The sequence below is a fragment of the Lissotriton helveticus genome, chromosome 1_1 (genome assembly GCF_964261635.1).
Source record: "Lissotriton helveticus chromosome 1_1, aLisHel1.1, whole genome shotgun sequence".
Lineage (NCBI taxonomy): Eukaryota > Metazoa > Chordata > Amphibia > Caudata > Salamandridae > Lissotriton > Lissotriton helveticus.
Genome location: NC_136057.1, coordinates 805,885,729 through 805,900,785, shown reverse-complemented (window position 1 = coordinate 805,900,785; position 15,057 = coordinate 805,885,729). Strand labels below are relative to the sequence as shown.

General features: G+C 45.2%; 1 protein-coding gene across 1 annotated transcript in view; it reads right to left on the bottom strand.

Moving 5' to 3' along the window:
* Window positions 1-15,057, bottom strand: part of LOC144770857 (uncharacterized) — a 578,425-nt gene that overhangs the window by 320,512 nt on the left and 242,856 nt on the right. The window contains exon 7 of the mRNA XM_078655640.1: window positions 1,801-1,964. Coding sequence (XP_078511766.1) covers window positions 1,801-1,964 — 164 coding nt within the window. The remainder of the gene's footprint in view (window positions 1-1,800; window positions 1,965-15,057) is intronic.

Below are 15,057 nucleotides of genomic sequence, written 5' to 3'. Positions count from 1 at the left end.
AATATTGGGATACCTAAAATTTATGACAACACAGTCGCCTTCTAGGGTCTGCATCAGGGGGCCGACCCACCTTCCCCACTGAACCCTCCGAATATGGCACGCATCCGAGTATGATAGGCCAGCGGGATGTGCAATCAATGTATGGCAGCCATCACAGTGTGTATGGAACGCTTCATCTGGCCTGTCGGCCCTTGTACTTTTCGGGTATGTCTTTCCTGTGCTTAATGCAATTGAACGTTTGCTGCATTAGTCTTACTCACATGGGTGGCTGGCCCAGGCAGTATCAAAACGTGTCATCCAAGGCAGTTTGCGCCTCTCAGCAATTCAGGGTCAGCAGTTGCGGATGACCTGTGTAGCACCAGCCCGGGGTGCGCAGCTACTCATGGCACCTAGCCGTCTCCACCGGCATATGACACAGGCTCGCCATCACCAAGGGCATAACCAAGGACACCACATTCCATGCAGGCCGGCCAGCTCTGCCCCACCCTATCGAGCTCATGGCCTTCGCCCCTCGTGCTGCCACCACTCCGGTGCCCCCTGCTGTCTTTAAGTGGCCATCTACACTGGCCCCTCAAGTACTGCTCGCTGACGTGGCGGAATGGGTGCGGATAGAGGAGGATTACTCCATCGGCTACTGGAGCGTGGCCATCTTCTTGAGCTTCTAAGCCACGCCCCTAGTAATAGTGATATTTGAGGACACTTTGTAAGAACAATTTTCTTTCATTATCATTGTGCGACATAAATTGAAGTTGTACATGCATCGAATATCAATAACTAGGCCTGGGCGGTGAACTCCGCTCCATTCACGGAGTTTGTAGACTTTTTTGGACACTGCGGACTGCAGAAAACTCCTCTTTGCATAGTGCAGCTGAGTTTTTTCACCACTCGCGTTCGCAAGCTGTACGTTTGCGAGCGCTGAGCTACCGCTCGGGTAGAATTTCTACCCGAGTGGTAGGAAAACCAGCGCGAACAGCAGTTTGGACTACACTCCGCCACTTGCAGAACTTCGCAGAGTTTTTTTGTAAATTTGCAGAGTTCTGCGTAGAAAACAACGCGCGAACTACGCCCAGGCTTATCAATAACCAACAATACTAACTATGTAGAGTAGGGAACACATATAAAGGGAATCACAAAATGGTGTTTGCTTAAGAAAGAACACAACATAAAATTATGTATACTGGCAGATAAGAACAAAAGAGATCATCCTTTCTGTTTATGGTTTGCCCGATATTGTCATATAGTTTAAACAAATGTTCTCCGACTTAACTATAGCCTACTTAGTCCTCTTTGGATCTTTTTTAAATGTATGTCTTTTTGTATCTCAGCTTTTGTAGGAGTAAAATTCAACTCATACATTATTCTTTCCATGCTACACTATTTTCTAATGCTACCCCCTCATTTCTGTTTATTATTGTGATGTCATGCATTACTTCTGTAGGAAGCCTATATCATTCAAAGGGGATTCTAAATCTGGTTTGCTAGAACATAGCAACAGCTGATAACAAAACGTGTTACCCACTGTTGCTAGGTCATAAAGACCTTCCAGGCCAGGCTCTAAGGACTCTCTGAGAGCTAGTCAGCACAGTGGTGCATTTTTGCTTTAACTGAAAGCAGAAAGCACAGCTACAGGAAGGGTGAGGAAGGAAGGGGAAGGTGGTGGGGGTAGTTTAAGGATGGCAGCTAAGGTATGGCACCCACAGCCTTTCCACTATGTTTACATTTTTCAGTCTCAGTTGACTTCTGCTTTAAATGAGAATGGAGTACTGAGTACTTAAATTTGAACCAAGTCTTCTTTCTTACCGTTGAAGAAGTGGGTCTTCAAAATGTTGCTGTCTTTGAAATGAATTCTCTAGACTATCACCAAAAATGGCGAGGAAGACAGAAATTACTTCATCGGGGTCATAGTTGCATTGTCGTAGAGCAGCAGCTACTTCTTTGTAGTCAGTGATAACTGGAAGGGCGCTCTGTATGGGAAGAGAACAAGGACAATGGTGCTGGTCAGACAGAAGTGGTGCGTTGGTAGCAGAATGTATGGGATTAAACACTGCCTTGGAAACGAAACCCTTAAGCTAGAGGAGCTCGTGGAAATCCAGATAATTAACAAGATTTTCAATTCATGTATGAGGAGCTTCTATACAAGAAAGTTCCAAACTTGATGTAAGGCAAGTTAAAATGTTTCTCCACCCATTCAGATAGGTTTGCCTGCATATTATGGGGGCAGTTTTTCCTGAGACAAGGGAGATGCTACGATCTTTATAGGTGTGAATGTTGCATACCATACCATCTAAATTGTTGGCTTTGTGAACAGAAATTCTTGACAGTACTACAACTCAAAACCTTGTAATGGTGTTGACCAAACAAAATGCTCATAGTTCAAAGCGAGATTAATATGGATGTTGGTCAGATATGAATTTACATTAAAAAAATTAAAGACAAGAGGTGTTTGTTTAAACAGGAACAAGTTGATTTAATTAAACGCAGTGGCTGTGAGAGTTTCGACAGAGTAGAGTCTGAAGAAAGTCTCTCATTGTACAGAAGTTTTGGCAGACCATTTATACCATCCGTAAGGTACAATAAACTGATCTGGCATTCTTGGCCTAGTCATAGACAACAAGAACAAACATCAGATAAAGGGGACATAGGTGGCTCTCGACCTCGGGGAGAGCTAGTGTGGGCAGGTGTGATGTGTATGTGTCCAGATGTTCGGTGTGGGGAGCGTGTGATCACTACTTGTGGTGTGTATGCTGTGTCCTGATAGGCCGAGTGTTCCTAACTTTATATGGCATCTATCATTGTGGTATTTTGGGGACATGCACCTTTAGCAAAACATGTTTTATTAGGGCCAATTTCCTCAGACCAGTTTGTGGTGTAACCACCTATCTGTGGGATCGATCAGGGTTTTCCCTAGGTGCGTGTTTGTCTGTAGGCTGAGGGTAAACCCACCGTGACCTGTCATTCGGTAGACTCCGGGTTTGGATCACAGGGCCTGTCTGATGATGTATATCTGACTTGGGTATGATGTAGGAGGTGCCCATCTTTGATGAATCCGACAGCAATTGTATGAGTTCATTAAAATGTGTACAATTAACATGGCGGGCATTGATATAATTTTTACCAACATCCTCAGTATTGTGCATACAGTTGTCATAGCATACATCAATATTGTCCTTACTGATATTGACATTGTTATGCGTGCATGGATTATGACATACATTGAAATTGTTTCTACTGGTATCGGAATTATTATGAGTGCATAGATAATAGCAAACATATACATTATTTCTACTAGTATCAACATTGTTATGCAAGCACATTTTATTGCGTGCATCGATATTACATTTATTGGGATTGCCATGGTCGGGCTCGCATATATCATGGTGTGTAATGACATCACATTCACGGAAATTAACATAGACCTAAAACTAAAGAGTTTGTATGAATCATTCAATTTTGTGGCATGCATTTGAGTGGAACAAAAGTTCTTAAAACCTGAAATAGTATGTGTGAACTGAGACAGAGCTTAATTAAAAATGCACATGACAACGCAAACACAAGTTTATAATCAGCACTACCACCAGAGCTAGCACACAAACATTAAATAACCTAATTGACCAACCTAACACTGTATATCTTCAGTGGCACAGATCAGTCAAAACAAAGGCCAAACAGTACATTAAAAATAACTGTATGAGCATGATATCAAGAGCAAAGTTACAAGCTGCAATGAGCTCCAAAAAGACAGACTTTTGTAAGCCATTAAGCTTCAAGTGATGGTAATGATACATGACATGTGATAAACATAATAAAAATTCATATGTTCTGCAACTTTTCCCATATAAAAAAAAACACAATGCTGGGGGTGGGGTTTGCCTGGCCTGAAGATGGGTGCGCCTTTGGAGAGCTCCTTCGGCCACACTGAATAATCCTGCACATTGACAAAATTAAAATGGCTGGATAAGCGCCTACTGGCACAGATAAAATAGCATCAGCAGAGGCGGCAAAGAAATCGGCCCGTACCAACGAGCGGTGAGGTGGTGTGTCAGAGCCTGCACAGTGACCAGGAAAGAGAAGACATACTCGGCCAGCTGAATGAGAGAGGAGAGGTCAACAACAGTGAACAGTGAGCGTCACCCGCAACACAGCAGGAAAAGCGAGCAGCACTTGGGGACGGCTGAGCTATCGGAGCCGGCTGCCTGAGAACATCTGAGTGGCAACCAGGTGCAGGTCATGAGGCTACAGTGGAGGAGGGCCCAACGCTGGAGCAGAGGCTGTAAAGACTTGCGGCCTGGTAGAAGCGTGCCGCCTGCTGTGTGCTGCCCGAGACCAACACTGATAGAGGCCTGACAGCAAAGCGGAGAATTAGTATAGCGCAAAGGAGAGGACGGCTCTCTGTGAGCAGCGAGTAATGCTTAATTAAGCAGGAAACGCCCGGGAGTAGGAGAAGACACTCTCTAGAAGTACGCGAAGAGCAGAAGGTGCTGCACTACACACAAGCAGTTCTATGGGTCCCATAACACTGGCATGGCGCATATGTAGCGAAGACACCAGTTAAGTTCAGAGGTGTGACACAGAGGGAAAGAAGATGAGAGAGTTTGTGCTGGAGAGTGCAGATTAGGTGAGCAATAGACTGAGCCCTGTGACAGGGAGAGAAGAGGTACTAGTGTGACACTTGCACTGAACCCCCAATACAGAACAGGGACCTACCCCTACTAGAACAACTGCCAGGCAAAATGGGGAAAACACAGCCTAAATTACAATTTGAGCAACGTAGGACCCTCAGCACATGCAGGGATGAGCATGCTAAAACAGAGCTTGGGGGGGGGGACCTGTGTCAGATATTATCTGCTATAAAAACTACCCTAACCACGATAGATGGCAAGTTAGACATGCTAACATATATGGTTGATAGGCTATCTGAGAGAAAGGATAAACAGGCCGAAAGAATGGACCTGGTGGAGTACAGAGTATTGGACAATGAAGACACCCAGGGCAAGATAGAGGATTCCCAGAGACAACAGGAGAAGGCGATATCAGCGCTGCAAGCTAAAACCGAAGAATTGGAGGCACGATCAAGAAGAAACAACATCAGAATCATATGCGTTGCCGAGTCCACCAACACTGGTCATATGGAGAGATTTGTCGAACAATTACTTGTGGAGGTACAGGCAGAGACACCTTCTCCGAACTGTTTGTGGTAGAAGGAGCCCACAGATCCCTGGCCCCTCGCCCACAACCAGGAGCAAGACCGCACCCTATAATAGCGAGAATTTTAAATTATAGAGACTGAGACGCAGCTCTGAGATGCTCCAGGGAGCTGAACATGTTCAGATATGAGAGGACAGAGTTCTCGCTGTATCCGGATTTCATGCCACAGGTCCAGAAAGCATGGAAAAAATTTATCCCAGCAAAGAGGAAGCTACTGGAGATTAATATACCCTATGCCTTGTTATATCCTGCATGTCTGAAAATATATATGGACCGCAAGCAGACTATGAATGAAACAGCCTTGACAATCTGTATATACCTGAGCAACAACACTCTATGTAGAGTCGATGGAACGGAATAATGAATCACTAAGAAATGTACAAAATGACTATAAGATGGCACGACTGTTCTCAGAAAGAAAGATATAATAAAGCAAACGGAGAACAAGGGGAAAGGGTGGAACAGAAGTGACATAACCCTGAACACTAGAGACGCCTAAATGTGCATTATGAGTTAGTGCAGCCCTCTCTGCAAGCTGTGCAAACTGTGCAAACTGTGCAGAGGGGTTTGGTGGGCAGCTCATGCCCCAGAGTGTGTACCACAACATTGATGTTAATGTGGGTTTGTTTGAAGGAGGGGGGAGGATGTTGTTAATGGGAGGGCATGCCGTAGGGAGTTATGTCTTTGGCACGATTGGGGCGTCGAAGTAGGAGAGAGGAGGGTGCAGGGGGGATTGGTTGATGGTAAGACAAAACAAATGGCACACTTTTGTTCTCATAATGAGAAATGCTACCGAATGTGAGACACAGATCCAGATACACTAAATGTCTTGTAGGCAGAGAGATTACACAGGAGCATAGATCACAGACGCTAATGATATGGAATGTAAAGGGTCTGAAAAAGCATCGGAAAACTAGACACATGCTAGCATACCTAGACAGGCATAATGTGCAGGTAGCATTGCTTCAGAAGACACATTTCACCAAGCAATCTGAGATGAGCATTGGAGCTAGATGGGCAACGACACGCATCGCTTCCTCTTGCTTCTCTTATGCAACTGGGGTGCTTCTATTGGTGAAGATAGGGACTCCGTTTGCATTGCAGTATACCAAAACGGACACACAAGAATGGAATTGTCCACAGAGACCTTAGTGGTACAACCCTCATACTGGTCAATATGCCCCAAATATTGGCGATCAGGGTTTCTTTGCACAAATTTGGGTGCAACTTCATGAACTGGCACCAACGGCGATCATATGGGGAGGAAACTTTAAAACATGCATAAACCCAGTACTGGAGAGAGGCACATAGACCACCAGATATGACAAACAGGCTGCAAGAGAGCTAAGTGTGGGCATGGTGGAGCAGGGGCTGATGGGCTTGTGGAGAATAAGGCATCCGAATAAAAAGTGAGGGCACGTGTACCTCTCTCACACAACTCCTGGTCTCGAATAGACTTCTGGCTGGGAACCAAAGAAGTGAGCACCTGGACGATATCACTAGAGCATATAAGGAAGACACTTTCAGACCATGCCCCGGTATGCTTAGAACTCCTACTGCCCACACATACAACCAGACAGTTTACATGGCGCTTCCCATCAGAGGCGCTGCTGGACCAAGTGTTTAAAGTCGAAAGGAGGAAGGCCATTGTAGAATTCTTCAAACACAACTTAGGCTCAGTGTCAAGCATGCACATACTGTGGAAAGCCTTTAAGGGCGACTCTCAGGGGATTCTGTATTGGTAAGGGGGCAGGGGTCCTGAAAGATATATGGCAGCAATTGCGCATACTTGAAAGAGACATCCATGAACTAGAGAAAGAGCATGCACAGACACTAGTGGTAGAACTGCTAGCTAAGATTCGCACGAAGATGTCAGATTATCAGGAGATGGCGGACCGAGAGCTCTGCTTTCTCACACGCAGACAATGCCACACCAGTATGGGGAAGGTGATAGACCGGGGCGCACACTGGCGCAGATGTTGCAAACCACACGAGTGCCCACACAAATAGTGCAAATAATTGATGAGCACGGCAAAACATGGCAGGACACCCCGGCAGTACTCAAAACCTTTACAGATTATTACGCACAACCATATTCCACACACCTACAAGCCACAGAGGCAGAGATAGAGGACTATTTGCAAGATATTGCTATGGCCTGGCTCTTGGATGGGCAGTGGGTATATTTTATACAGCCTTTTACAGAAGAAGAGATTAAAGACGCTATAAGAACCCTGCCTAAGGGCAAAGTCCCTGGTACAGAAGGGTTCACCGGAGAATTTTATCAGGAATTTGAGGAGCTGTTAGTGCCACAATTATTTGAAATGTATAAAGAAGTGTATAAGCAGGTTCTGCTTCCCCCATAGCTCCGAGAGGCATTATAAATAACTATACTCAAACTGGATAAAAGTTCGCGAACTTTGCGAATCATATAGGCCGATGTTGCTTTTCAATATTGACGCCAAAATACTGGCAAAGATACTGGTGACTAGAATGCATCTCTAATGCAGCTCATGGTCTTGCCAAATCAATCGGGATTTATACCCACAAGATCAACAACCCATAACTTATGCACCCTATTTGCCCTATTTCATCATCTTGACCCAGACTTACCGGCTGCGCTATTAGATTCAACAAAAGCGATTGACTCAGTGGAGTGGAGGTATATGTTTACGATATTGCCTAGAATGGGATCACCCCAGACATTCCTCCACTGGGTTAAACTACTGTATACCAAACCAGTGGCAAGACTGAGGATGAATGGAAACACAGCGGAATCATTGCCCATTTACAGAAGAACAAGACATTGTCATAGAGTGCAGTGGCGTGTCATAGTGCAGAATGGAGTGGGGTATTGTTAAGTGTATGTTGGTATAAATTAATATTTTGGGGATCCTCTTAGGTACTGCAGTACTTCCTGGATAGTACAGTGATACTCATTAATATGTTTTTAAAATATATAAACGCTAAAAATATTAAGACTTTGATAAAGTGCCTTATGTTTTTTTAGAGCATAACACCATTGTAATAACTTATATCTGCCATAGAAACCCAAAACACAGCCAAAGTGTGTTCTAAACAATATGGCTGGCTTTTAATTTGTTAAGGGCTAGCACATTAACCAATAGTATGGTGTTTTGCACTACACGCCACAACGCTGTATGACACCACTCTAATCTACAATACTCTATGCCACTTCATTCTACTCTACTGTACCACACTCTACTCCATGACTCTCCTCTGTATGACACTTTACACACTCTACAATACTGTACTACACTTTGGCACTCTATGACACTGTATTCCAGTGTACGACACTCTATGCAATTTCCTCTAAGCCATGCCACGCCAATTTACTCCAACTAACTGTGACACACTGCTTCAATTTACTCAACACTATTACACTCTACACCACGCTATGCCTCTCCACTGTACAACACTCAATGCCACTCCACTGTACCACACTCTATAACAATCTACTCCACTCTACAACACTGTACTAAACTCTATGCCACTCCACAACACTCGTGTACGACACTCCTACAGTCAACAGCACTCCACTCTGACAATGTACTCCACTCTATTCCACCATATGCCACTCTACGACATTCTACTCAACAACACTCCAAGACATTTTAAAACAGCACTAGGACACTCCAGTCCACTGTATGCCACTACACTCTACTCCACTGTATGCCCCTATACTCCTCGCCACTCTACTGCATGCTACTACAGTCCCCTCAATGTCACAGCACTCCACTGCTTACACTCTGCGCCACACCACTCCACTCCATTCCACTCTATAGCATACCACTACACCCCACTACACTATAGGACACCTTACTGCATTCTATGCAACTCCCTCTATGCCACTCCAACCCACTTTACTCCACCAACAATGTAAGGACATCCGGAGGCTATAAGGTACTCAGACGGGCGATCACATGTGACGAATGTGTGACTACAGGGCTCACCCTCACGGAACCTCCCTGTTGTAAGAAATTACAGAGCAATAAAGACTGAAATGGAGTAAAACACAGATAAAACTGTTATTTAAGAAATGTGATATTTTTAAATGCCTTGGCGTGCACACAAATCTGGTCCTGAAGAAAGCCATACTGACTCTCTTCAGCTGCTTAGACATTATGGCTGAAACATGTCGACCTACTCTGAGGATGTGAGAGTTTATTGGTTTACCGCAATACATCCATCACTCCTTTTAATCCTTGACCAAGGTTACCACTATTAAAATAGACAACATTGGTTGGTATCTGAAGATCATTTTAAATTCACCTCTTTCCTTATTTGAGAAACAAAAAACACAAAAAAAACTTGCTCTACTATAATCGGGCATTGAAGTACAACCTTGATGCACAAGATGTCTCTCTCGGGTGGGACCCCAATGATGAAGCATGCCACCAACAAGTTTGGTGGGTGGGGGGTATTTTACTAAAACCTAAAGGCATTTTGTCTTATCAAGCAGACTAATAAATGAGTATGGTAGTGTGCTGGCTTTTCGATGTTGTATATATTTATACGGGAAGGTGAGTGTGCTCACATCTCACTCTCTTTTTGATATCCTTCTATAGTCTATGAACACCAAAAGCGTCAAATAGACATCAGGGTGTTGATCCTACACAAAGTTATAGCCTCTGGCGGCCAGTATTTCATAAATAATGCTAAAAAGGGAACCAGTACAGCCATCTTCCATCACACCTTCTAAGATGTAGCAGCCATGACGTTTCCTAAATGCCCCCATGCCTCCTCCTTTTAAATGTCCCAGCACTGCTTGTGGGTGCAATGAAAGGAAGTGGTGCAATGTACTGCAGACAAGAGGGCTGTTTACTTTCTCTCTTACCTGCCATGTGTGAACTTATTGAGAACACCCTAGAGACTCTTGCAGCCCCGCCTGCCTACTGTTTCCCATCGCAGCACATCAGGTGTTCCAAGCCTGTGACAAATTAATTATCTTTAAAAAAAAAGCAGCTCAGGGTTTACAAAGTGTCTCGCAACACACCCCAGAGAACAGACCCTGCACATGAGCAAACTTTTACGTTTCGGAGCAGCAACCAACCTCTTATGCTCAGAGCAGACCATTAGTTCCCCCCTGGTGTTTATGTGCTGCACCCTGTTCTATCAATTCTATAAATAATTTCTGCTACTGCCTCTGCCAGCCACGTCCTGGGTGCCCAGTGTAGAGAAGGGATGCTGATGCCTCCAGTGTCTTTGTTTAATAGCGATATTAATAGAAATTATCAGTACATTTGCTGTTAGAAAAAAAGTGATAATTCTTTTGGCAACAAGGGGATTAGATATAGTATGAGTACAGAAAATCTGAAAGAAAACTGAAAACATTACAAACAATAATAAGAGCAGAATTATGTTTGAAACATGAATGCGCTTTATGAATGAGTGATATGCTATCAATCAAAATCACGATAGATTTAATGGAGTAAATCTAGCATAGATATAAATGAATTAACATTACACACATGGTGTGTTAGATACTGTTTTGATGCCCCAGACACTGATCCGGTAGCTTTCTCCACCATCCCAGCTAGGCAACCCCAAAATGTCTGCTTGTGCTGGGGAAAACATGACATCATATCTGCTCCAAAGGAAGGGATGATGGACGGGACACCCAAGGGGACTGTCAAAGTTAGGGCAATCACCTCCCTCTATCTGAACAACATCAAACATTCAAAACAAACAATAAATAACAATAGTTTTATAAGCAACAAACAATTTAGAGGTCAAAGAAACAGTATATATGTGTTTAATCGCTCCAAATATACATGAAGCTCTTAATCCAAGTAGAATCCTTTGGGTATCACTGTTTCACAACTAATAGTATAATTGGATTCTAGTTGACATCATTTTCTCACATGATCACCTCCTCTCTTTGTTTTTCTTGCTATTCTGTCAACTACATAAAGGTTCATTTGATCTTCAACATGAGTTTGTTACTTGTTACAGTGGGTAGTATATCAAAAGTCCCAGTTTTTGATTGCTTGAATGTGTTCGAAAATATGCTTCAATGTGTTCAAAAATACTCTTTTTCCAAAGCAAAAGTTGTATTGATATTGTACTTTGTTAGATCTGGGGGTCTCTAGTTGGCAATGGTATACACCTTTGTCCAAATAGGGACCCTTGCTTCTAAGTCAGGATAAGGGGATTACACTACTGGATAACCCGTGCTCACCCCCTTGGTAGCTTGGCACGAGCAGACAGGCTTATCTCAGAGGCAGTGTGTTAAGCATTTGTGAATATACACAGTAATACAGTGACAACACTACAGATGGACACCACACAGTGTTTATAAAAACAAGTATTCTTTATATAGACTTAACACAAGACCACAAACGACAAAAATCCACAATACTGTACTTAAGACTGACTTAAACGTGGTAGAAGTTGCTTAGTTCAAGTTGGTGATAAATGCGACACACTTTTCACAAAAGTAAATGGATGCGTACTGCAAAACAAACAAAAGGGTCGCAGAGGGAGAGGCGTTGCTTCCGTCCTCCGGAGGAGATGATGCGTCGCGCCTCAATGCTTGCGCAGAGTAGGGGATGCGTCATGATCCTTACCGGTGAGGGGGGTGATGCGTAGGTTCCTCGGCCTGCGGCCCGGTTGCGATGCGCAAGATGGCACCTCGATGCGATGCGACAATCCTGGTGCGATGCGAGAAGATGGCGCCCTTGATGCGAGGATGCAAAGATGATGCGTGCACGTCCTGGCAGCCTTGCGACTACTCTGTATTTTGGAGCGGCGACAGGCCCTGCGACACGTTTCTCCAGTGATGCGACGGCGACCCTCTTGATGGCGTCATGCTTCTCCAGTGATGCAACAGCAGCCAGCTTCGACGAAGACACGCTTCCTGGGAGATGCGGCACCGACACTCTTCTCCGGCGATGTGACGACTACAGCTGCGGCGGCGACACGCTTCTTCGCGTTGCATTGCGCTTTCAGCTCCCAGCGACACGCAGGCTTCTGCAGATAGAATTTCCAGCAAGGGAATTCAGAGGGGAGCAGGTGGTGAAGTATTTTGTCCCTGAGACTTCAGCAGGAGGCAAGCACAAGTTCAAGCCCTTGGAGTAATATTCTGCAAGATGATGAAAGTTCTTTAAAAGTTCCTTCTCCTTTCCTTGGCAATAAAGAAACCAATGCAGGCCAACCCAGGAAACAGCACACTGGCAGAGGGGCAGTCAAAAACTCCTGCAGCTTCGTTGGTTCTTCTCCTTGGCAAAAGGTTAGTCTTGTTCCCTGAAGTGATCTAAAGTTCTTGGGTCTGGGTCCCAATATTTATACTGCTTTTCTCTTTGTTCTCTGAAGGCAGAGGGGCCTTTGCCTAGTACAAACCAGTTCTGGAGCACTCTGTTTACGTGACTCCTTCTTTCTTTTTACAGTGCAGGGCAGAAACATCAGACTCCCCACAGGAGGTGGAGCCAGCATTGTGGAGGGAAAGCACAGCCCTGGAGCACTTTGTTGACATGATTCCTTCTCTTCTTTCACAGTGCAGGGCAGAGACATCGGCCGCACCCCAGGGGGTGCAGAAAGCATTGTGGAGGGAAGGCCCAGCCCTATTCAGGTCCCAGGTGCAACTCCTCCATCCCATCTAGATGCAGATCTCCCTATTCACCACTGGGCTGACTCATTCTGCCTCCTGGAATCCCCAATCCCTTCCACTCAAACTCCGGACAAGGAATACACAACCTAGCAGAGGCAGTCTTGGATAGTTAGACAAGAAAATACCTACTTTCTAAAAGTGGTATTTTCAAACACAGAATGTTAAAACCAACTTTACTAAAAGATGTATTTTATCATTCTGAGTTCAGGAATACTAAACTCAAATTTCTACCATGTTCCCTGAGTCAGTTAGGATTATAAAATGTAATAATCTAACTGCCCATTCTGGCCTATGGAAAACAGGTAGCCTTGCAATAATGAAACACGAAAATGGCTGTAATTCACTATTATGACATGCGAAACACACCAGGGCATGTCCTACCTTATACTTACAATGCACCCTGCCCTTGGGCCTACCTTAGGGGTGTCTGATATGAAGAAAAGGGAAGGTTTAGGGACTGGCAAGTAGGCGCACTTGCCAAGTCGACATGGCAGTCACAGACTGCACACAGGCCTCACAATGGCAGGCATGAGACATACTTTACAAGCTGCTTCTGTGGGTGGCACAACCAGTGCTGAAAGCCTACCAGCAGCATTTAATTTACCAGCCCTGGGCACACATGGTGTACTGTACTAGAGTCTGACAAGTAAATCAAATAACCCAATAATGGAGTCACTAATCAATACACCAATTTTAACATAGGGAGCACTTGCACTGTGGCACTGAACAGCAGTTGCACAGTGCCCAAAGTATATAACCAGCAAAACATATACAAAACAGAGGAGGCAATCAGACAAATGGAAGGGAGACTCAAGCCAATGATGCCAGGTCTAACACGTGTCCCTTCCATCTGAAATGTGGGGAGAACTACCCTTCCCCTTGGGAGTTCTCTTCACTAAGGCGGAAAAATCTGGACAGACCATCAGTCTTGGTGTGTTCTGTACCAGGGCGGTGTTCCACTGTAAAATCCATGCCCTGTAGGGAAATGGACCATCTCAACAACTTTGGGTTCTCACCCCTCATCTGCAATAGCCATCTGAGGGGCCTGTGATCAGTCTGAACCAGGAAGTGAGTCCCAAACAAGTATGGTCTCAACTTCTTCAGTGCCCAGACCACAGCAAATGCCTCACGCTCAATTGCAATTCACCTCTGTTCCCGTGGAAGTAACCTCCGACTGATGAAGGCTACATGTTGGTCTAGGCCCTCTTCATTAATCTGTGAAAGACCAGCCCTCACACCATGCTCTGAAGCGTCTGTTTGAACAATTAATTATTTTGCGAAGTTGGGCGCCTGAAGCACGGGTGCTGTGCACATGGTTGTCTTCAGGGCGTCAATAGCCTTCTGACAGGTGTCAGTCCAGTTCACTTTCTTGATCTGCTTCCTGGAAGTCAGCTCAGTCAAGGGTGCAACATTGTTGCCATACCCCTTGACAAATGTCCTGTAGTATTCTGTGAGTCCTAAAAAGGTTCTCACCTGTGCCTGAGTCTTTGGGGGTTCCCATGACAGGATGGTATCAATCTTGGGTTGTAGGGGCGCCACCTGGCCGCTCCCTACCTGGTGACCCAAGTACACCACGGAACCCTGCCCGATCTGGCACTTACTCGCCTTGATCGTAAGGCCTGCCTTTCGCAGTGCCATCAACACTTCCCAGAGGTGGCGCAGATGTTCTTCCCAACTGGCACTGAACACTGCAATGTCATCCAGGTAGGCGGCACGGAAATCCTCCAGTCCAGCCAACACCTGGTTGACCAACCTCTGAAAGGTGGCAGGGGCATTCTTCATCCCAAAGGGCATGACCCTGAATTGGTACTGCCCATCTGTTGTGGAGAATGCTGACCTCTCTTTGGCCCCATCAGTCAAGGCGATCTGCCAGTACCCAGACGTCAAATTAAACATGCTGAGGTACCGTGCAGCCCCTAACCGATCAATGAGCTCATCAGCTCTGGGGATGGGGTGAGCGTCAGTCCTCGGTAGTCCACACAGAATCGGAGTTTGGGTGTGGCACCAGGCGTGGCAGCCTTTGGGACCAAAACCATTGGGCTGGCCCAAGGACTGTTTGAGGACTCAATCACCCCTAAAGCAAACATCTTGGAGACTTCCTCCTTGATGTAAGCCCTGACCTTGTCAGTCACTCTGTAAGCCTTGTGCTTCACAGTAGGACTATCCCCAGTGTCCACATCATGGACGCACCACTCTGTGATACCAGGGATCAAGGAAAATAG